Source organism: Salmo salar, chromosome ssa10 (assembly GCF_905237065.1).
Source record: "Salmo salar chromosome ssa10, Ssal_v3.1, whole genome shotgun sequence".
NCBI classification, from domain to species: Eukaryota; Metazoa; Chordata; class Actinopteri; order Salmoniformes; family Salmonidae; genus Salmo; species Salmo salar.
This window is the reverse complement of record NC_059451.1, coordinates 96,301,253-96,325,371: the sequence shown is the minus strand read 5'-3', so window position 1 is coordinate 96,325,371 and position 24,119 is coordinate 96,301,253. Positions and strand designations below refer to the sequence as shown.

The 24,119-nt window shown below is 40.7% G+C and overlaps 1 protein-coding gene across 1 annotated transcript; it reads left to right on the top strand.

Annotated features, from left to right (window-relative positions):
- The first annotated feature begins 384 nt into the window (after positions 1 to 384).
- On the top strand, positions 385 to 24,119 carry LOC106561328 (ubiquitin-conjugating enzyme E2 H). The gene is made up of 7 exons (XM_014125171.2): positions 385 to 729; positions 17,211 to 17,287; positions 17,818 to 17,892; positions 18,039 to 18,078; positions 18,255 to 18,307; positions 21,567 to 21,695; positions 21,784 to 24,119. The coding sequence occupies exons 1-7, from the start codon at positions 677 to 679 to the stop codon at positions 21,903 to 21,905; spliced, it is 549 nt and encodes a 182-aa protein (XP_013980646.1). The 5' UTR covers positions 385 to 676; the 3' UTR covers positions 21,906 to 24,119.

The window sequence follows — 24,119 nt, the reverse complement described above, 5'->3', positions numbered from 1 at the left end:
ACATGTTTATTTAATTGTAAAGAACAACTTTATAAACAATGGCAACACTGCCATGTTGCACTGATCCTTGCTGTTGGAAAACCACATCAGTGTCCAAATTGAGGCTTTCCCAGATGCACTTCCCCCTACTTTTGTCTACAGTTGGTTGCTTTTGCCTTACCATTCAAACAAAGCAGGGGGGCTGCCTTAATCGACCCATTGGCGCCAGGGGGAACAGTGGGTTAATTGCCTTGTGCGGGGGCAGTATGACACATGTTTACCATGTCAGCTTGGGGATTCAATCCAGCAACTTTTCAGTTCCCCGCCCAACACCCCTACCCGCCAGGCTATCTGCCGTTTTGCCTCTTCCTCTCTGACTGCAAAACGTAGTGTACTGTGATCACATGATTTATGTTCACGCAGTCCACATATAGGCACAAGTCAGATAATTTATATCCCCATAATGCAACACACTTTGAAAGGCGTAACAAAAGTAATCTGCTCAAACGCGCCCAAAGCTTCAGGACAGGACAGGAACGAACTAGGTAGAGAGAGAGCGACGTACATTAGCTACTGTTGAGAGAAAGTGCAGATTTAGATCGATGGACAAACGTGAAAGGGATACGATATATTTGAAGTATTGAGCTAGCATCGGATTTAACGTTATTACGTTGACACTTCTCAAAGGAATACAACAATGTCGTCGCCAAGTCCTGGCAAGAGGCGAATGGATACCGACGTGGTAAAACTGTATCCTTTTCTGAACATAAACAACAGACAGGCGAAAAATCTTTGTCGTATTTTAACTAGTTAGTGACAGGTCTCTAACATTGATATGGCATTGATTGTTTATTGATAAAAGACAACTGACGTGTTGTGTAAGTGAACAATAACTGCTGATGGTTCGATTTTCTGACAAGAAAAGCAGGTTTTGTTTTTATCAGGCATCACACGATTCGTTTCAGTTCTGTAAGGTTACATTGTTGCCAGATATAGGTTAAATATTTTACCCAACAGTAATATTTGCTAGATATGTGTGATCAAAGATTTTTGCATGTTTGCTCAGATCAGAAAACTACAGGTGCCAGTAGGCCTATTGGATGACATTTGGGCAGTTATCAAGCAATGTAATTTTGGCTTACTTAATAGTGACGCTCTCATCAAAACAGCCCCTGATTGTTTTCTACAATGAATAATTTATTTTATGCAAAATTAACATATCTTTATCCTTCAAACGACGATGGCTAGAAAAAGCTAAACAATGACGCTGGCCTTGAGCACCATTTTCTGTGAGCTATGATCCGTCATCCGTCCAAATGTATTGGTCTTTCTTTACAATCTAATAATGTTTCCTTGGCTTTATGTCTGGGTATTTAGCTAAGATATGTCGATTTTGTAAAGTCATTTCGGTTGACAGTCCCGTCATTGTAACGTTAACTGATCAATATATCACCGAATCAGTATTTACATTGTACGCGTAGCGAACGTTATGTCTTGTTTACGAGTCGTTTACATGTCCCCTGTCAAGTTTGCCAGTTCGCTACAGACAGGCCTACTTCTGTTTTCCACCCGTGAGTCATTGGGAAATTATAATATACAATGGGAAAATGTTTGTGGTAGAAATGTATTCCCATCTTAAAGTAGTAAATATTGTAGTTGCTTGCTAGTTATTATTGTTATATTTTTGCATTTGTGTTTTCCTCCCTAACTAAGCTATGCTGTAGTGGTAATTGAATTACTAATATAAACCAAGCTCTCATTAACACTAGTTCTTAAAGACATGTATTGTAACCTTTTACACCGAGGTATCAGAATGTAGACATTATATTGTATCTCACGTCTAGTTATTTAAGTTTGCATGAAAGGTTCAGACGGCATGAGTTGAATTGTTTTGTTTTTGTGCTCCTGCAGCGTGAGCTAGCTCTTCGATTGGTCAACCTGTTACTACCCGGAAACTGGTAGGGGCGGGACTAGATAAGCAGCTGATCGAGTGACAACAAACCCTGCTTGCACAGGACGGGGGGTTGGGAATTGACCGAATGTACTAGTTAGTAGCTAGGCCTGTCGGTCCTAAAGACCCTGCTCACCTGCCATATGAAATAAATCCAGTGGAAATGAATCATTGTGCCTATTTGTCTCTGTATATAATCTGCAGAATGGCCCTGTCTTATTTCAAAATGTTTTATTTTGGTGTAAAATGCATGCTGTTGAATATTTGAGTAATATTTGACACTATAGGTCATTTTTGGAGAAACCATTCGATTTTGTTGTTAGACGGTTGGTGTTTAAAAACAATATAGTATCCTAATCTCATGAAGTGAGTGAGGGAGAGAGTTTTCTGATTCATGCTCACTCTATAGGTCAGAATAGGAGCATTTCCATGTAAAAATAAATACATAGAAGCATGTCAAATTGGGTGCCAAATCAAAGCTAAGAGTCTTATTTTTGAGAAATTAAGGCTACCATTTTCCATCCCACAAATTAGGAATAAGCAAAAGCTTTGATTTCTGGTCAAACAGATGGAAAAGTGGTCTAAGAAAACATCTACCAGAAAGTCTTAGAAGGTATTAATACATCAAAACACAATAATGTTGAAGTAAAGACCCCTGCCAACTAATATCAACAGTTATATTTAGTTTAGTAACAATTATTTGCCTTTTGTAAGTTTAAGAAATATTGTCATTCTGTTACCAAAAACCCACATATATTTAAGATACTTTCATTTCTCTCCCTTATGAGGAGGGAATATAATAAAACTTTAGAGGTAACAAGTAAAGGTTTACCTACCAATTAGTTATTTTTACTGATAACAAGTTTGTTTATGAATTATTAAAACTCACTGAAAATCAGTAACAGAATGGTTGCAATTGAATTGGCTACAATGGGAAATTATAGTAGTCTCAAACCACAGCTACCTGCTACTGTCCTATCTTCCACTTAGGTGGTGGGCCGAAGCAGAAAAGAGGGAAGTTGATGGGTCCCCGTCGAGGTAAGAGCAGATTGTCTTGTACAGTGGTTCGTCCTTTAAAAGTTGCAGCATGTGCTGCAGAATTCTATAGCACGTTATTTAAGTGCCAGCCACTGGTACCATTAATGCTAGTCTGTGCTAGTTTGACCACCAGAGGGCATCTTTGAGAAGCATTTGATAGCCTTCAATAGTGGCTGTACTAGAGAATTGAAAACCTTTTTTGTAAGATCATAGTATATGGGACTGATTTTATAAGAACTTTTGCTTAATTAATTTGATTACTATGGTGTTTCTACTCCCAAGAAAAATGAAAAACCCTCTAAAGCCCGTTAGGATGGAACGGAAAATATGGTGCTGTACAACGTGGCGGTCGGGAGTAGGCTACAGCGCTGGGCTATTTAGCTAAATAATCCCTGTGTCGTGCGCGGGCACGTGGGAGACGGGGGTTCAATTCCCCAATGGGGAGGAAAGGAGTAGGCTGTCCTTGTAAATAAGAATTTGTTCTTAAAACGTCTTAGGGATAGCACCCTTTAAAAAAAAAAAATGAGCCTAAATGACATACCCAAATCTAGCTGCCTGTAGCTCAGGCCCTGAAGCAAGGATATGCATATTCTTGGTACCAATTGAAAGGAAACACTTTGAAGTTTGTGGAAATGTGAATTGAATGTAGGAGAGTATAACACAATAGATCTAGTAGAAGAAAATACAAAGAAAAAAACCAACCGGTCTTTTTCTACCACCGTCTTTGAAATGCAAGAGAAAGTTCATAGTTCTAGCCATCACTCTGGTTGTAAATCCGATAGTGTCAACAAGATGGCAGCAGTGTATGTGCAAAGTTTCAGATGGATAACTTGAAGAGTGACTGACCTACAATAATTTTAGTGTGAAGTCCCCAGGAACATTTGGGCAAATCGTGAAGGAGACATTCGCATTCATATTCCATTTTTCTGCAAGAATATTATAAAATCTGTATACTTGGACTTTGATTTAGCTTTCCAAGTATTAGTAGCCATATTATAAGTTCAACATTTGTAAACAACCAGTTTTCATAACTTCATTACGCTGAATATTCTTATTTTTGTCCAAAATGAAAAGGCATGCGGTCGTACAAGATTAGTAGCTACATTTTACAACATATACATGGTTTCCAGATACTCCCGTAAAGCCCAACTCATTGGCTATCTAGCTAGCTTTGTTTGACCCCGATTGGTGATTGGCTTATTTGACAAAGATGCAGTCGTTCTTCGGCGTGCCATGAAGGCGGCGCTCTCTGACCAAATATGGTGTCCTATAGGATATACTACACCCCTAATGAAATAGTGAAGTCTTGTTACCTTCTAGGATCTCTGAGGAATAGATACGAATGTGATTTGACTCATTCAAACAACGTTTAGGGTGAGACTTTCACAGATTCCTTTCTTTGGAAATGAAACGAGTGGAAATACAAAATCAATCGTGCATGCTATATGGACCTTTTTAGGATATGAAAAAGGATTTTATCTAACAAAACGACACTTCATGTTATCTCTGGGACCCTTTGGATGATATATCAGAGCAAGATTTCAGAATGTAACTACACATTTCACCTTCAGAGGTGAATTTGTCAAACCTATCGCGTTGAATAAAGTGTTTTGTTGTAAGGAGCTCTCCTCAAACAATAGCATGGCATTTTTTTCGCAGTAATAGCTACTATAAATTGGACAGCGCAGTTATAGTAACAAGAATTTAAGCTTTCAGCCAATATAAGACACTTATATCGACATTTGTTGTTTCTCAAAAATCTGCGATCTTGACATAACGTGCTGAATGATTTACAACTGTCCCGTTGACGGAACGCCGATCTTAACTGACTCCATATGTGTTATTTCATAGTTGGGATGTCATCACTATAATTCTACAATGATAAAATAGTAAAAAGAAAACCAAAAATCTGGAATGAGTAGGTGTGTCCAAACTTTTGAGGCATTCGAGATGTTTTGGCTAGAGAAATTGACGATACTACAATGCAACAAATACATTGATCATCTCAGCAAGGTTTTACCCGTGGTCGTGGAGCAGGGTGGAACTGCAACTAAAATGTAGTTTAAATAACCATCTGCATTTTGAGTGTCTTTTCTCTAGTTATTTTATTAACGAAAGCATAAAGATGTTGATGAAGAAATACTGTACCACTGTTTTGAGTTAGAAATTTAACACTTCAGAGTACTTAAGCATCGAATACATTGATGTTCACACCAAAATTAGCTGGGCTATGAAGAGTCTATTGTCCTGATAATTGGGCTACAAGTGTTTGAAAACCTATTTTCAAAATGCTACCAGATGTCCATCACTACTGTAAATAAAAGCACAGCATCTTGTTTACATTCTTTATTGTAACCACAATGTCACAAATAATTTGTATCTACCTTTCCAATTACTTTTAGAGTTTGGGATTCATTTGATTAATATTATGGTGTTTATATTCAAAGAAAAACGAAAAACCCTCTGGGTTTCTGTTAGGAATGGAATGGAAAATATGGAGCTGTACAACGTGACGGTCGGGAGTAGGCTACACAGTACTGGGCTATTTAGCTAAAGAATCCCTGTGTCATACACGGGAGACCGGGTTCAATTCCCCAACAGGGGGGAAGGAGTAGGCTGTCCTTGTAAATAAGAATTTGTTCTTAACTGACTTGCCTAGACATTTCTACACCATCATTTTAGTCTAACCAATACCCAAACGGAGATTCAGACAAAATTAAAATCTCATTGATTTATCAAGACCAGTCCCCATGCTTGTCGCAGAGCAGCGTAAAACAGTGCTACGATATTATTCTCCCCCTACCCTCCATCTAGGCAAGTCTATTGTCCAGCTACCTGCTACAACCAACAGCGGGAAGTTTTCCTTGGTCAGCGCCATTATTAGTGCAATGCCCCTTAAAGTGTTGCTCTGTGCTACCCAGTGTGGCGGGGTGGGGGTCCAACTCCCTCCCTTTTATATAATTCTAAATTAAATATAATAATCACTTTGTTAAAAAATAACAGTATTTTGGAGATGATTTCATTTTCAGATAACGTAAAGTGAACGAGAACAAGGCCATTCTTGACAATGGGGTGAGACATTATTACTAATTTGTAAATAAAGCCAGTTTGTTTCTTAGAATTATTTCTTTCTGTTTTTAGAGGGAGAGAAACCAAAAACCTACAGTCATCTCACGGCTCTCCCAGTCGAGGACGGCACAGGTATTGAACCAGCATCTGTAGCAACACAGCTTGCACTGCTATGCAGTGTCTTAGACCGTTGCGCCACTCAGGCGCTGTACTGACTGGTCGGGAGTGGGCTACAGTGCTACAGTAAGAGCAAAATAATCCTAACATTAAAATAATAAAAACCTTAGTGTAACAACAGTTCTAGTAAGTAATACAGAAGTTGTGCACAATTGTCAGTTTCTATTTAGGTTTATGTCGCCCATTCATTGTCAGAGACACAGTAAGAGCACTGATTATGCTTTTGGATCCATCTCCCCTTGCGCTGGTCTAGAGCAATGAAAGGGTGAACCACATAATACTAAACCACAAATTACCTCTTAAGTACCACAGCATAATTGCAAAACTTTTAGTGGAGCAACCACTGTATATGATGGTAAAACATTCTTATAATGACTATAACATTTCTTGGCACCTTCAATTCTTACACATTTTCTGGTGCCAGGTTTCCTCCCGACGTGACGCTTGGCATTCAGGCAAATTAGTTCAATCTTGGTTCAATCTTGTTTCTCATGGTCTGAGAGTCCTTTAGGTGCCTTTTGGCAAACTCCAAGCGGGCTGTCATGTGTCTTTTACTGAGGAGTGGCTTCTGTTTGGCCACTCTACCATAAAGGCCTGATTGGTGTAGTGCTGCAGAGATAGTTGTCCTTTTGGAAGGTTCTTCCATCTCCACAGAGGAACTCTGGAGCTCTGTCAGAGTGACCATCGGGTTCTAGGACACCTCCCTGACCTAGGCCCTTCTCCCCTGATTGCTCAGTTTGACTGGGCGACCAGCTCTAGGAAGAGTCTTGGTGGTTCCAAACTTCTTCCATTCAAGAATGATTGAGGCCACTGTGTTCTTGGGGACCTTCAATGCTGCAGAAATATTTTGGTACCCTTCCCCAGATCTGTGCCTCAACACAATCCTGTCTCAGAGCTCTATGGAAATTCCTTCAACCTCATGGCTTGGTTTTTGCTCTGACATGCACTGTCAACTGTGGGACCTTGTATAGACAGGGGTGTGCCTTTCCAAATCATGTCCAATCAATTGAATTTACCACAGGCGGACTCCAATCAAGTTGTAGAAACATCAAGGATGATTAATGGAAACAGGATGCACCTGAGCTCAATTTAGTCTCATAGCAAAGGTCTGAATACTTGTGTAAATAAGGTATTTCTGTTTTTATATTTTTTACATTTGCAAACATTTCTATAAACCTGTTTTCGCTTTGTCATTATGGGGTATTGTGTGTAGATTGAGGAAAAACAAGTATTTAATCAATTTTAGAATAAGGCTGTAACATAACAAAATGTGGAAAAGTCAAGGGGTCTGAATACTTCCCGAATGCAGTGTATGTATTCAGACCCTTTACTCAGTTCTTTTGTTGAAGCACCTTTGGCAGCGATTACAGCCTCGATTCTTTGGTATGACGCTACAAACTTGGCACACCTGTATTTGGGGAGTTTCTCACATTCTTCTCTGCAGATCCTCTCAAACTCTGTCAGGTTGGATGGGGAGCGTCGCTGCACAGTTATTTTCAGGTCTCCAGTAATTCTAAAGATTGCTCAGAAAACCAGGTGTTTTAATCGGCGTATGCTTACTTCGATTTTGACCTTACACTGATTTTAAGATGAGTAGAGTAAGGTGTTTACATGACTATTGCATAAGCTGCATACTGCCATAATCCATTTCATATCAAGGTATTAGTGTGCATGTAAACCTACTCATGGAGGGAACAGAAGGCACTACCATGTTCCAGAGATCCTTAGCTTTCAAGAATGGGGTCATAATAATAATTTGGTGGGTGCTTACATAAAATAGCTTATAGCCAAAACAGTTCAAATGCTAGAGCCAAAATTCATAGGTGAAAATAAATTCAATATGCCACATTGGCTTCATAAACCATCAGAAACCTGTTTAACACAGAGTGTTTGGTTCTGTCTGTTCTCTTCTACCATTCCTTTCTGGCAAAGTACCAGGATGTGGTTTCTTGATTTAAATCTGAATTTAGAGACCTGTATTTGATATCTGAATACATATTGAAATATTAAATTGAATTTGAAAACTGAACACTATTCATTCAATTCAGTTTTGAATCATGAAATAAGTTCAATTTATGAATTCAATGATTACATTTGTGCATTACAAATAAAAAAATATTACATTCAAATTCAGTTTCTGTTGACACTGAAATTGCTCTATATCTTAATCCTATATCTTAAGCCACTTCACTTACTGTATTTCAATAACCAAAATATATTATTTTAAACTCAAGGTATCATATCACAGCTGACACCCCAATATTTTTGCAGACATCTTTGAATCTTAATTTTGAGTAAATATTTAAGAGTCTTTGGAAACTTGCTCACAAAAAAAACAGAGGGATATTTGACCCTCATTTGCATCTGTGTTTTTGTAAAAAAAAAAAAATGGTGAGATTGTTAAAAGTAGTCCCGGTGCATAGAGTTGTATGGTTTCTTTAATGTTGCAATCAATGTTTTTTGGTTGGCATAGGCCTATAAAGGAGAAGAGTCCAGCTGCAGATTATGTGCGCTGATGCCGCATGGTCTGCGAACTTCAAAGTGCATCCGCATGAGTCTCAGATGGTATTTTTGCATCTCAAATGGTATGTGCGCGCGCAACCTGTAGACGTTTGTTGGTCTTGTGTATTGTGTGAGTCCAGTAGCTTTGTTCCAGTGCGTCAGTGTGCTACTCACATACAAGTCTGTGTGCACTAGCTCTGGTCCGGGGCATTATGTTAATCTGTGTTTCTTGTGCTATGCTAGCTAGCTAGCTAGTACACACTAGCTACCTAGTACACACTAGCTACCTAGTACACACTAATTATAAACTGGGTGGTTTGAGCCCTGAATGATGATTGGCTGAAACATTAAGTTGCAAATAACCTGAATTTAAAATGGATTAATTTGCCATTTTTTGTCACTGGACTACAAACAATATCCCATAATGTCAAAGTGTAATTATGTTTTTGGACATTTCTACAAATTAATTGAAAATATAAAGCTGAAATGTCTTGAGTCAATAAATATTCAACTCCTTTGTTATGGCAAGCCTAAATAAGTTCAGGAGTAAAAGGTGCTTAACAAGTCACATAAGTTGCTTGTATTTACAATAATAGTGTTTAACATGATTTTTGAATGACTAGCTCATCTACAGTATGTACCCCACACATACCATTATCTGTAAGGTCCCTCAGTTGAGCAATGAATTTCAAACACAGATTTAACCACAAATATTAGGGAGGTTTTCCAATGCCTCGCAAAGGCCACCTATTGGTAGATAAAATAATAATTTTAAAAAGCAGATGTTGAATATCCCTTTAAGCATGGTGAAGTTTTATTATTACACTTTAGATGGTGTATCAATACACCCAGTCACTACAAAGATTCAGGCGTCCCCGCTCAGGGATTTCATCATGAGGCCAATGGTGACTTTAAAACAGAGTTTAATGACTGTGATAGGAGAATACTGAGGATGGATCAACAACATTATAGTTACTAACCTAACTGACAGAGTGAAAAGAAGGAAACCTGTACAGATAAAAAAATATATATTCCAAAACATGCATCCTGTTTGCAGCAAGACACTAAAGTAATACTGCAACAACAAAAAAAATGTCCTGAATATAAAGTGTTTTGTTTGGGGAAAATACAATACAACACATTACTGAGTACCACTCTCCATATTTTCAAGCATAGTGGTGGTTGCATTATGCAATGGGTATGCTTGTAATCATTAAGGACTGGGGAGTTTTTCCGGATAAAAAATAAACGGAATGGAGCTAAGCACAGGCAAAATCCTAGAGGAAAAGCTGGTTCAGTCTGCTTTGCACCAGACACTAGGAAATTAATTCACCTTTCAGCAGGACAATAACCTAAAACACAAGGCCAAATCTACACTGGAGTTGCTTACCAAGAAGACTGTGAATGTTCCTGAGTTTTGACTTAAATCTACTTCAACATTTTATCTAGACCTGAAAGACCTGAAAATGGTTGTCTAGCAATGATCAACCACCAATTTGACAGAGTTTGAAGAATAATTATATATTTTTTTTATGGGAAAATGTTGCACAATCCAGGTGTGGAAAGCTCATACAGATTTACCTAGAAAGACTCACAGCAGTAATCACTGCTAAAAGTGCTTCTACAAAGTATTGACTCGGGTTGGAATACTTACAGTACCATCAAAAGTGTGGACACACCTACTCATTCCAGAGTTTTTCTTTATTTTTTACTATTTTCTACATTGTAGAATAATAATGAAAACATCAACTATGAAATAACCCATATGGAATCATATAGTAACCAAAATATATATTTTATATTTGAGATTCTTCAAAGTAGCCACCCTTTGCATTGATGACAGCTTTGATTCAGACCCTTTGCTATGAGACTCAAAATTATAGTCAGGTGCATCCTGTTTCCATTAATCATCCTTGAGCCATTTCTACAAGCAAAATCTGTTTTTTTTTAGAATTTTAGTGAATGTATAAAAATTATTGTAAATACCTTATTTACATAAGTATTCACACCCTTTGCTATGAGACTCGAAATTGAGCTCAGGTGCATCCTGTTCCCATTGATCATCCTTGAGATGTTGATTGGAGTCCACCTGTGGTAAATTCAATTGATTGGACATGATTTGGAAAGGCACACACCTGTCTATATAAGGTCCCACAGTTGACAGTGCATGTCAGAGAAAAAAATCAAGCCAGGAGGTCGAAGGACTTGTCCATAGAGCTCCGAGACGACAGGATTGTGTCAAGGCACAGATCTGGAAAAGGGTATCAAAATATTTCTGCAGCATTGAAGGTCTCCAAGAACACACTGGCCTCCATCATTCTTAAATGGAAGAAGTTTGGAACCACCAAGACTCTTCCTAGAGCTGGCCGCCTGGACAAACTGAGCAATCAGGGGAGAAGGGCCTTGTTCAGGGAGGTGAACAAGAACCCCATGGTCACTCTGACAGAGCTTCATAGTTCCTCTGTGGAGATGGGAGAACTTTCCAGAAGCATAACCATCTCTGCAGCACTCTACCAATCAGGCCTGATAGAAGCCACTCCTCAGTAAAAGGCACATGACAGCCCACTTGGAGTTTGCCAAAATGCACCTAAAGGACTCTGACCATGAGAAACAAGATTCACTGATCTGATGAAACCAAGATTAAACTCTCCGGCCTGAATGCCAAGTGTCATGTCTGGAGGAAACCTGGCACCACTCATCACCTGGCCAATTCCATCCCTACAGTGAAGCATTGTGGTGGCAGCATCATTCTGTGGCAATGTTTTTCAGCGGCTAGGGACTGGGAGACTAGTCAGGATCGAGGGAAATATGAACAGTGTAAAGTACAGAGAGATTATTGAGGAAACTTGCTCCAGAGAGCTCATGACCTCAGACTAGGGCGAAGGTTCACCTTCCAACAGGACAACAACCCTGAGCACACAGCCAAAAAAACGCAGGAGTGGCTTCGGGACAAGTCTCTGAATGTCTTTGAGTGGCCCAGCCAGAGCCCGGACTTGAACCCAATCGAACATCTCTGGAGAGACCTGAAAAAAGCTGTGCAGTGACGCTACCCATCCAACCTGGCAGCGTTTGAGAGGATCTGCGGAGAAGAATGGGGAAAAACTCCCCAAATACAGTTGTGCCAAGCTTGTAGCGTCATACCCAAGAAGACTCGAGGCTGTAATCGCTCAACAAAGTACTGAGTAAAGGGTCTGAATACTTATGTAAATGTAATATTTATGTTTTATAAATGATAACATGTTTTTTCTTTCATCTTTATTATTGTGTGTAGATTGATGAGGGGGAAAAACATTTAACAAATTTTATAATAAGGCTGTAACATAACAACAATATGTGGAAAAAGTGAAGCGGTCTGAATACTTTCTGAATGCACTGTATACTGTCTGGTTTGAAATCAATGCATGGATATCATGAGTAATCAGCTGCCTTCCCAGGCAGTTCTCTCAAGACAATCATCTCAATTGGATCAGCTGGATAAATAAAGGATGAACAGTAGGCTATAACATCTGGGCTGTATCAACTAAATGAGCAGTGGCCTATTGAGTGGGGCAGGGGTCTGTCTCAGGGGTCTGTCTGTATATGCAGGAGACTGGCTGATCTAACAGGCAGCTGGGGCTCCCTGAGCTGAGCTGCTGCCATCGCTGTGATGCCTGGGATTAGGTTCACACACACAGCACTTTTGAGTGTTGGAAAGGGAGATATGCTCAAATATCAAAATGAGAGAATGTTTGTTTTTTGCCTTTGGATATTTTGTGTTTTCTGTGTTTTTGTGTGTGTGCATGCGTGTTTATGCACTTGTGGGTGTTCCTGAAGCTTAGCAGCAGGTGGGGTCTGGGTATTGCGGTAAATCCTTCCTTTCTTTTTGCCAAACCAGCATTGTCTGTTGCCTTTACTCAGTCATTATGACTTGTATGTTAGTCTCTGAGGCCTCAGCACTCTTATCTGATGAACCTGGTAGAAAAGCCTGCACACAGTAAATGGAGTGTTTTTAGCCCAGCACTAGTGGAGAAATGTGGCATGTGCATGATATCAGCCACCCAGTGTGAGGCCTGGCTGGTGTTTACTCCAGGCAGCAGAGGACCTGTGAATGTAGAGTGTGCTCAATGTAGAACACAGCACATGACTGTCTGTTTGTCAGGCCCTAGTCTCTTCCCTTTGCACCTTCTGGTTCTTTCAGTGTTTGCTTATGTCTTTGGGTGCACCACGGGAGGCTGTTGGCACCTTAATTGATGGGCTCATGGAAATGGCTTGAGCAGAATTAGTGGAATGGTATCAAATATATCAAACACATTGTTTCCAGATGTTTGATGCCATTCCATTTGCTGTGTTCCAGACTTTATTATGAGCCGTCCTCTCAGCAGCTTCCTGTGTTGTGTGCACAACAGGTTGGACCCTAGGTCTATTAGGGCAACCCCCTGTTGAAAGACAAGACCGAGATGCACCGTTCCAAACTGCATCATTGTAACCAGGCTTATTTATAGGTCCTGTCTGTTGTAGGTCACAGTCACCACTGGCTGCCTTGCCTCCGTCCTTTATTGTAGGCCATTGTTCTTTAACCGGTTTCTAGAGACTACAGGGTGTGCAGGCTTTTGTTTCAGCCCAACACTAACACACCACCTGATTCAACTAATCAGTGGCATCTGCCCTGTCCTCTAGGTTAGTATTTCCTAAACCCAGTAAAATAAACATTTTCTTTAGACCCACAGACACGCAACCACAACCTAAGCGTTAGCCTAGCAGCAACTCAAGACAAGCTAAGTACAACCCAACTGTGGGTCCTCCTGATTGACATGAAAAGACACCATTTTGGTAAACCTATTTCACCAGGCCCTCTGCTCTGGGTATAGGTGGAGTCTGTGTTTAACAGACAGGTTATTCCAGGTCTGAGTATGGCTCAGGGTTCATGTTTGCAACTGATTACCATAACAGTGAGGTCAATAGAAGGTCTGTGGCAGTTAGCTATCAGGTTTATATATACAGTGGCAAGAAAAAGTATGTGAACCCTTGGATTTAATAATTGGTTGACCTTCCTTTGGCAGCAATAACCACAACCAAATGTTTTCTGTAGTTGCGGATCAGACATGCACAACGGTCAGGAGGAATTTTGGGCCATTCCTCTGTACAAAACTGTTTCAGTTCAGCAATATTCTTGGAATTTCTTGTGTGAACTGCTCTCTTGAGGTCATGCCACAGCATCTCAATCGGGTTGAGGTCAGGACTCTGACTGGGCCACTCCAGAAGGCATATTTTCTTCTGTTGAAGCCATTCTGTTGTTGATTTACTTCTGTGTTTTGGGTCGTTGTCCTGTTGCATCACCCAACTTCTCTTGAGCTTCAATTGGCGGACAGATAGACTTACATTCTCCGGCAATATGTATTGATAAACTTGAATTCCTTTTTCTGTCAATAAGAGCAAGCTGTACAGGCCTTGAGGCAGCAAAGCAGCTCCAAACCAAGATGCTCCCTCCACCATACTTTACAGTTGGAATGAGGTTTTGATATTGGTGTGCTGTAGCTTTTTTTCTCCACACATAGTGTTGTGTTCTCCTTCCAAACAACTCAACTGTCGTTTCATCTGTGCACAGAATATTTTTCCAGTAGCGCTGTGGAACATTCAAGTACACTTTTGCAAACTTCAGACGTGTAGCAATGTTTGTTTTTGGACAGTAGTGGCTTCTTCCGTGGTGTCATCCCATGAACACCATTCTTGTTTAGTGTTTTACGTATCGTAGACTCATCAACAGAGATGCTAGCATGTTCCAGAGATTTCTGCAAGTCTTTAGCTGACACTCAAGGATTCTTCTTAACCTCATTGAGCATTCTACACTGTGCTCTTGTAGTCATCTTTGCAGGATGGCCACTCCTAGGTAGAGTAGCAACAGTGCTGAACTTTCTCCATTTATAGACAATTTGTCTTACCGTGGACTGATGAATGTCAAGGCTTTTAGAGATACTTTTGTAACCCTTTCCAGATTTATGCAAGTCAACAATTCTTAATCTTAGATATTCTGACATCTTTTCTGTTCAAGGCATGGTTTACATCAGGCAATGCTTCTTTTGAATAGCAAATTCACATTTTGTGAGTTTCTTTTAAAGGGCAAGGCAGCTCTAATCAACATCTCCAATCTCGTCTCGTTAATTGGACTCCAGGTTAGCTGACTCCTGACTACAATTAGCTTTAAGAGAAGTTATTAGCCTAGGGGTTCACTTACTTTTTGCAACCTACAATGTGAATGTTTAAATTCTGTATTCAATATAGACAATAGAAATACAATAATTTGTGTCTTTCTAGTTTAAGCACACTATGTCTATTGTTGTGACTTAGATCAAGATCAGATCAAATTTGATGACCAATTTAGGCAGAAATCCAGGTAATTCCTCAGGGTTCACATACTTTGTCTTGCCACTGTAGAAGTACAGGTGTGAGCGGCAGATTTCAGATCCTAGGGGCAAGCCGCAGCCGAGGTGAATGTTGGATGAATCCTTTCCTGCTTCAACTTGCTTTTCATCCTGTTTGAGCTGTCAGAATGAAGAGGATAAGACTTGAAGTCCCCTCGAGGAGTGTAAGACACATGAGGTAAAATACATCAACCCATATACAGTACATAACAAGCTTGCATTTTTGCCTTCTAGTGAGCTGGGATAGGCTCTATGACTGCCTTATTGAGAAGGGAAGTTTAGGAGATCGTGTCATGTTTTTCACTGGGAAGGAAGTGACAGGATGATGAAACATGGAATACCTGTGTGTGTGTGTGTGTGTGTGTGTGTGTGTGTGTGTGTGTGTGTGTGTGTGTGTGTGTGTGTGTGTGTGTGTGTGTGTGTGTGTGTGTGTGTGTGTGTGTGTGTGTGTGTGTGTGTGTGTGTGTGTGTGTGTGTGTGTGTGTGTGTGTGTGTGTGTGTGTGTGTGTGTGTGTGTGTGTGTGTGTGTGTCAGGTGAGTGTAACAGACACACTAAGTTCTGGATTCATGTCACACACTCAACATGTCCCTGGATTCTCCTGCTCGGTCACCAACACATCCTGTAATCATGACACATCCTCCCTACAGCACCACCTCCCTCCCAACCACCACCTGTGGGCAGTGGAAGAACCCTCTCATGTTGTTTCCAGTCCCCTTGGTCTGAATGACACATTTCTGCACACGGAAATATCTGGATCATACTGTACTGTGTAGTCACACTGGACAACAGTGGATGCAACACAACTGCCCAGCACGCACGCACACACACACACCCAACCATGTGTCAGCCATGTCTCTGATGCTGCAGAATGGAAACCTTTCTACCCTGATCGTCTCTATCTTTCTCTCTCTGAGGCTCAGCTGCTGCTGTATGTCAAACTCTCTTCCCCCTCTCCTCTTTCAAATTCTGTTTTCCTATTTCTCTTTCTTTTCCAGTTTCCCATTATTTTCCCTCCCTGAGCCTTCACTTTACCCTGATGAACTAAAACATTGGCCAACTGAGCTGTAACAATTCATTGGTCTAAACAATACCAGGACACAGGTGTCAGAATTTGGAAGGTCATTCCATCCATAAGGCTGGAGAGGCTAACTCAAGCCCCAGAACCCCAGTGATTGATGCCCAGTATGTAGCATCAGGGCAGGGATTCTCATCAGTCCAGAACCTGGTCTCCCAGAGCCCTAGTTGATGGGACACTGGTTATTTCTTCTTGTTTTGGTTCCTATTCTCCCCAGGAGAGAAGCTTATACCTACAGTTAGTTCTGGGTAGAGTCTGAGGTTGTCGTGGGTGTTTGTTAGTTCTGGTTAGGTTATATTTACAGTTGGTGTTTCTGATCCACTGGTTGACCTTTTGTTCTGACAGAAGGTCACACATTCTGCTGCTGGGTTTGCACACTGCAGTATTTTGCCTAACATACAGGAGTTTGTGAAAATGTTGCTGTCCTGGGGTCTGTTTGTATTTGTGAAAAGAGCCCCATAACCAACTGGCTGAGGGGACTCTTCTCTAGGTTCATCTTGCAGGTTAGGGCTTTTTGATGGAAGGTTTGGGCATCACTTTCCTTTAGGGAGTCGTGGAATTTAACGTCAATTTTCTGGATTTTGATCATTAGTGAGTATAGTCCTAATTCTGCTCTGCATGCCTGATTTGTGGTTTTGTGTTGTACTCTGAGAATATTTTTGCAGAATTCTGCATGTAGAGTCTCAATTGGGTATTTGTCCCATTTTGTGAATTCTTGGTTGGTGAGTGGACCCCAGACCTCACAGCTATAGAGGGCAATGGGTTCTATAACTGATTGGAGTATATTTTTTGCCAGATCTTAATTGGGATGTCAAATGTTGTGTTCCTTTTCACACAGACCACTAATGTCACACTATTTAGTGCACTACTTTGGACCAGTACCATTTCTCCCAACGAATTGTATCTTATTTGTAGCTCATTTAATTTGCTTGTTTACAGACATTTCAACATTTGTTTGTACTGTTTCCCTCTCCTTGTTAGTTCATTTTCAGTCGTGTCTTTTCCTTAACAAGTGCTCAGCATCGAGAGCAAGCATGAGGTCACCATCCTCAGCGGACTCAACGAATTTGTGGTCAAGTTCTACGGCCCACAAGGAAGTAAGTAGCCTTGAGCCAGAACGGCTCATAGGGCAGGAATCTCCTGTTTCTGTAGCACGAGTCGTCTTGATGTACAAGTACACCCCCTGGACCGGATCTATCGCAGGGCAATACCCCCATAATGCTGAGTGCCAAGCAGAGATGCATCAGGTCCCATTTTTATATTCTTCGGTATCCCGGGGCAGCAGGTAGCCTAGTGGTTAGAGCATTGGGCCAGTAACCGAAAGGTTGCTGGATCGAATCCTGAGCCGACAAGGTACAAATCTGTCATTCTGCCCCTGAACAAGGCATTGTTCCCCGGTAGGCCGTCGTTGTAAATAAGAATTTGTTCTTAACTTACTTGCCTAGTTAAATAAAATGAATGACTCAGCCAGGGATTGAACTCATAAACATCCTCACTGGCTAGTTGTGTCAATGCAAGATCTGTATGTTATTATCTGCTATGGTGTGGAGGCAATCTTCCTCCCAGTGTGTGAACATGTGGTTGTATGTGCAGGTGTGTGTGTTTCTAATCAAATGTTGTTTTTTAGCACCGTATGAAGGAGGTGTATGGAAGGTACGAGTAGACCTACCGGACAAATACCCCTTCAAGTCTCCATCTATAGGTACAGTGTGACAATGCATCGGTCACAACACTCTCTATGTAATATACAATTATAAACTCAACTGGTGAAAGCATCATAGAAATGACTAACACCTTTTCAAGCGACAGGTTTTCTTTGGAGACTGACTGTTATTGTTCTCCTCGCAGGATTCATGAATAAAATCTTTCATCCCAATATTGATGAAGCGTAAGTTCTTATGATGATTATTGTTTTAGTAGTTAGCAATTAATGCATGTTGATGTATAGGCCTGGACAATCTTATCAATTATCCATGATGTTTGTTTGATGTTAGCCTATATCACAAAATGATTCTCACAATTTGTTAATTTTATTCTTTCTCTCTCATCTCCCATCTCCTTCAGGTCAGGTACGGTGTGTCTAGATGTCATCAACCAGACATGGACAGCTCTGTATGGTGAGTAACAGTTCCAAAATGTCTACTTGGATATATAATGGACATGGTACCACCTCAGTTTGACAATGTTTGAAACCTACTGAATGGTTTGTTCCATGACATGGGTACATACCTTTTCTCTCATCAAATCTGGACTGTTGGCTGTAAGGAGCAGCTGTGACAAGCTGATATAAGAGGGACAGACTGGAAAAACAGGTATAGAATGTCTGTATAAACTTAAGTAGCTCCCAACTGAGCATGATTGTCAAAAATCTTGGTCGACCGAAAGTCATCTGTTCTTTCCACCAATTGAAGGGTCGAAATTTTTAAACGCGTATCTTTCCATATATAGACACACCGTATGTGTTTGAATAAAATCAACTATATGCATTTAGCTTGTCTGATGCTTGTCTAAGCACACTGTGTGACGAAATAAGACACAAATCACTCAAAAGGGAGCCAGAGATCAAGATAACCAGAAAAATATAATAATACTTAACCTGACACGACCATCCTTCTCCTGCTGGCTTTCACAGATTCTGCCGTTACTCTCCTGAAGTTGCTGGTAATAGGCTACACGAGGAGTCTGCAACCTTTCTCATGTGGAATGCCAATTTATCTCACCATTTCTATCGATCTGTGTGTCAGTTTTGGTTTTCAAATGCACATTTGTTTCATGTAATTTATAATATCTTCACATTTCAAAAGGATTGTAATGTGAGTAATCAAAATTATATCTAAATGAAAATGATACAAACCTAGAAAGTAACTTCTATTGCCATTGCCAACTATGTGGAAATAGCCTACATAAAGCCGACAAATAAATATTGCAGCCTGCAGGTAGAAAATACTTGATGAAAATAAATATCCTAGAAATCACATTGGCTACGCATGGCCTGTCTGCACTGAACTTGAAACATTGTATCAACTATTAACTTGTGCTAGCAAGCTTGAAACATTCTATAAAAAATTCTGGCCTCTGTTTCCCACTACAGTGAGTTCGGGACAGACACTGGATCAGAGCATGTCATTTACCATGCCGAGGGGTTATCGAAAGGGGGATATATTGAGGAAGTACTGTCATTTTCAATGGATGTAAAAACAGACTTTGTTTGCTTGCTGTTTGAGGTGAAGAAAACATTACTTTGAGAAGCTCCACAGCTCATTAGTGTGCCAAGCTTTCATCAAGGCAAATGGTGGCTACTTTGAAGAATTTCAAATATGAACTATATTTTGATTTAACACTTTGGTTACTACATGATTCCATATGTGTCATTTCATAGTTTTGATGTCTTCACTATTATTCTAGAAAATAGTAAAAATAAAGAATACCCCCTGAATGAGTAGGTGTGTCCAAACTTTTGAGTGGTACTGTAAATTGGCTAAATAACTCCAAACGTAGCCTATAGACTAGGCCTAGGACCCCTGGAACACGATCAGAGCACATAGACAGCCTAGTGAAACATGTTCTTATAAGCCCAGTCATTGCACAATCATGTGTGAAAACAGAGTTTTAACTGGCCACTATTTAAAAGAGGATCCCATCTTTCTCGTGCTGTTATATTTATTGCTCAATTCTTAAAATGAAGCACATTACAACCAGTGTAGCCTACCTGGCATACATAGGCTGCATGTGAGTTTCAAGTTTGGGGAAGCTAATGTTCATCATAAAAATTCACCTTTATAATAAAGCATTCCATGCATCATTGCATTTGCAGACTAAGAGCCTACTCTTTAATGTGATGAGCAGATTTGATAGTCATCATTTAGGCTAGTAATATAACTGTTTGCAAAAAAAGACAGTTCAATGCATGGCTGAGCACATATAATGTAGAGCAGGCTATAGGCTATATCAGACGTGGTTTTCTTTCTTTGCATGGGAAAAATGTGGCCTTTTTTAAAAACACATTTCATGCAATTCTACTACACTTTATATGACTGGTGACATTAGCAGAATCTTTTTTTAATAAGACAAATTACATGGTAGCCTACTCTACTGACACTGACAAACCGATCAATGAAAATGACGTCCATATAATAGGCCTACACAAATAGAATATGATGTTCATCTTAACTGCAGGAGGAAATGATTGTCCAAAAACAAACTTAAGTAGCACTCAATGATAAATAGTGAATATGCGCAGTGCACACTCACTGGGGATATTGGGATGCTGTCCACTGGTGCCAATAAGATAGGCTATAATGTTCACTCAAATAAGGTGAGAATTTTGATAACTAAAAGACAGATTAGTCTTTTCATTGTCTTCTCTTTACAGCAATAATATTTTTTCTTTCCACTGTTTTCCCGTGATTGTATTTTGAAATATTGTGATATGCCTGGCTTGGGCTCTCTACTTTTCACAGACTCTCACAACTCAACAATAATCTGCCCAAATTGCGCGTGATGCCTTTCCTTCCAACTGTAGGCAAAGTGATTTAAAACAATCCACAAATAAAAAATAATTCCACACATACAGTATATTAGTAGGCTATATGTAAAGACCAGATTCATTTAAGAATGTCTGATAGGGGAGAATATTATCAAGTGCTTGTCAAATTGTGAATGAGAGACTGATGAAATGTGTACAGCCTGCGCAAGAAACAGGGCAGAGTTCATGCCTTTCATGCACCTTTTTTCAAATCATCATTACAGTCGCATCATGCAGCTTTGGAATGTATAAAAATCTAAACATATAGCCTAACTTTTGTATCACAACTAAAGTTGCATAAATAACTCTAAATTAAGCATATAGAGAAGGACCTGTTTCTTAACGGCTCAACACAGAATAGCCGCATGTGCACACTCCATCAGAAATCGTTTGGGGATAATATCCTTTCTATTTTATTCAGCAGTTGTATTCTTCATACTATAAAATAATGCCATGGAATTCTAAGCAAATCTTGTCTGCTAAATGAGCTAGTGTAGCCCACAGCCATGTGGCATAGCCAGATCAGGACCTAACATAAGTAGCTGTCTAAAATAAATAATGGGTTTATTGTAATGTAGGCTATATTACATGGATATATTAGACTTTTAAAATGTAGATGTTCCAAAGGTCTGCATCAGTGACTTGTAGGCTATGTGTGGAAGCCGGGAGATGCTAAACGTGTTTGTTAATTAACGGTAAATTACTGTGAGACCATTTAGTTATTTGCATGACAATCACCGACTGCCACAGCCCTAGTACAGCTCATTGAGTGTTTACCTTGAGTAGGGTGCACATTATCATCTCTCTACCTCCATAATGTAAAACTCTGGTCGTCCCTCCTCCCCTTGCAGACCTGACCAACATCTTTGAGGCGTTCCTGCCCCAGCTGCTGGCCTACCCCAACCCCATCGATCCTCTCAATGGAGACGCTGCTGCCATGTACCTGCACCGGCCAGAGGACTACAAACACAAGATCAAAGGTGAGAGACACACACACACACACACACACACACACACACACCAGATTGCCCGTCTGACTCCCTCCCTCTTTCCTTCTCTCTGTTCCAGAGTATCTCCAGAAGTATGCGACAGAGGAGGCTCTAAAGGAGCAGGAGGAGGGAGGCGACTCCTCGTCTGAGAGTTCCATGTCAGACTTCTCTGAGGATGAGGCTCAGGACATGGAGTTGTAGTGAAGGGGAGACAACCCCCACTCCCCTCACACACACAGACTATAATTTCCTAAAGAGCAGAAACAGACTATTATATACATATAAACATGGCCATTTTTTTATTACTAAACAAGGATTTTTATGGATTATATGTATGAGAAGCGGCGGTGTGAAATGTTAAAATGTCACCCTCGTCTAGATATTATGTTTTAACTCAGTCATAGTCCCCCTCCACCACCACCTCCACCTTTACCTCCCCCTCCACCACCACCACAACCACATTATTACCCCCTCTTACCCAGAAAGGAGTGCAGCATTCCCAGGATCTTAAATTCCCTCTGCTGTGGTCTGGGTCGTATTCTCGTTGACCCACTATCCGCGGGGTAGGCAGAAAGCGTATTTTTCCGTTTTTCAGGGATACAGTATTTTCAACATAACTTCGGTTTCCCCTTAAAAACGGATGTGGGGACTCAACTCAGGTGCCTGCTACTTTAGGTTACCTTTGACCCAACCCTGATAGAACTGATGGGGTGAGACCAGAGAGCAGTGCACCATGGGAAGACAAGAGGGTCAGACTGTCATTCTCATGAGGGAGACAGGGATGGAATGTTTATACTCAGTAACCCGGCCACCCCCCACTCTAGTTTGATTTTTAATTCTCAGAATTGTTCTATATTTGATTTAGTGTGTGAATCACTGTTTTGACAGGCACAGCTTTTTACCCTCCCCTTGCTCTCAGAGAAGCTCTCTGGCTCTAGTGCACGGCCCACTGTTTCTGGAGTCATTACCACAATAAGGAATCGCACTTTGAGATCCAATTTCACTTGTTGACTTTCTACATTTTGGGGGTTGGAAGCTACCATCAGGACCACCACATGATCACCCCTTCCCAAGGATCAGTTAGTGGGTTTCATCCAGACCTATCCAATATGGCTGCCATTGACTTCTCTCTCAGGCCTCACCCCAAAGGCCAGTATATCCTATCCAACCACCACACCCTGTTTGTCATAGAAATTGTTCTGTAAACAAGCCTTTTACCCTGTAGTCAGGAGCACCAGCGCACCAACCAAGAGACACCTTACCACACCTCTTAACACCAGAGTTGAAAGGGGTGTTGAAGGTGGACTGAACATCCTTTCTTTTCTCTTTTTTCTCCTCTCTGCTCAGTGACTCCTTCAGAGGCTTGCTACTTGTTGTTTTCACAAAGGGAGGGTAGGGGGGTCTCTGATGTGTCTGTGTGAGAGAGAACCAATCTAATGTTTTCAGACCCAACTGACCCAAATGGAAGCGAACCAGACTACTGGAGCCATAGTAGTTTGTCGTCCTCGGTGACAACCCTAACACACAACATGAGACAACACACTGTTGTCGCTCTGGAGGAGAGAACCACAGAGACTAACTACTGTCATACCAGGAGCTGTCTGTCACTAAACTAATGCACCAGTCACTGCTTTAGCCCTCCTCTTCCTCCTATTTATCCTCTTTGTCCTCTCTCCTCCTCTCCGTTTTAGGAAAGTGTTTGTGATTCTCCAAGCATCCTTTGGTACCTTGTGACATGATACAGAAGTGAAGATGTGTAGAGCATTGTTAAGTTTATATGCTGTAGAAAAAGAGAAAAGACACCTCTTGTGTGATGGATGGGTTTCTATCTAGATGTCAGCAGTGTCCAGTCATATCCACACTGAGGGCCAGTATATGACCAGGTTTCATTTCTTTCAAGCACTGTTTGGACCTCTCAGTCTTCATAGAAGACTATTATTAGTTGAATCAGGTGTGTTAGTGCTTGGTTGAAACAGAAGCCTCGAGCTGTACGTCTGGCCCTCTGTAGATAAGACTGGACAGCCCTGATCTAGGGGTTGGGTTGGATTGAGTAGTTGTGTGGGGCAGGGCAGGGCTGGGTTGGGTTTGAAGGCTATCTTGGGACGTGTTGGATGGAATGGGGAGTGGCGTGGGGTGGGATGGAGAGGGATGGGAAGGATGGGAAGGAAGGGAAGGGATGGGAAGGATGGAATGGGGAGTGGCGTGGGGTGGGATGGAGAGGGAACTAACCAGGTCCTTGTTGACCTTCTTAACTTTGCCTATTGCTTATGTTCAACTATAATGTGTAGTTTAGGGCTTGTTAGTGTGCCGGGTGGTGAGTCGTATTATAATCTATGGTTTTATTTCTTCTATATCAAGCTAGTTTCAAAGCTTATCATCCTGTAAAGGTGAACAGATAAATACATTTTGTTTTAA

Bases quoted from the DNA above. Each gene is read 5' to 3' on its own strand.
- LOC106561328 (XM_014125171.2), top strand. From the start codon at position 677: ATGTCGTCGCCAAGTCCTGGCAAGAGGCGAATGGATACCGACGTGGTA. The intron at 17,893-18,038 runs GTACAGTGTGAC...TTCTCCTCGCAG, and splicing joins CTTCAAGTCTCCATCTATAG to GATTCATGAATAAAATCTTT. The intron at 21,696-21,783 runs GTGAGAGACACA...TCTCTGTTCCAG, and splicing joins CTACAAACACAAGATCAAAG to AGTATCTCCAGAAGTATGCG.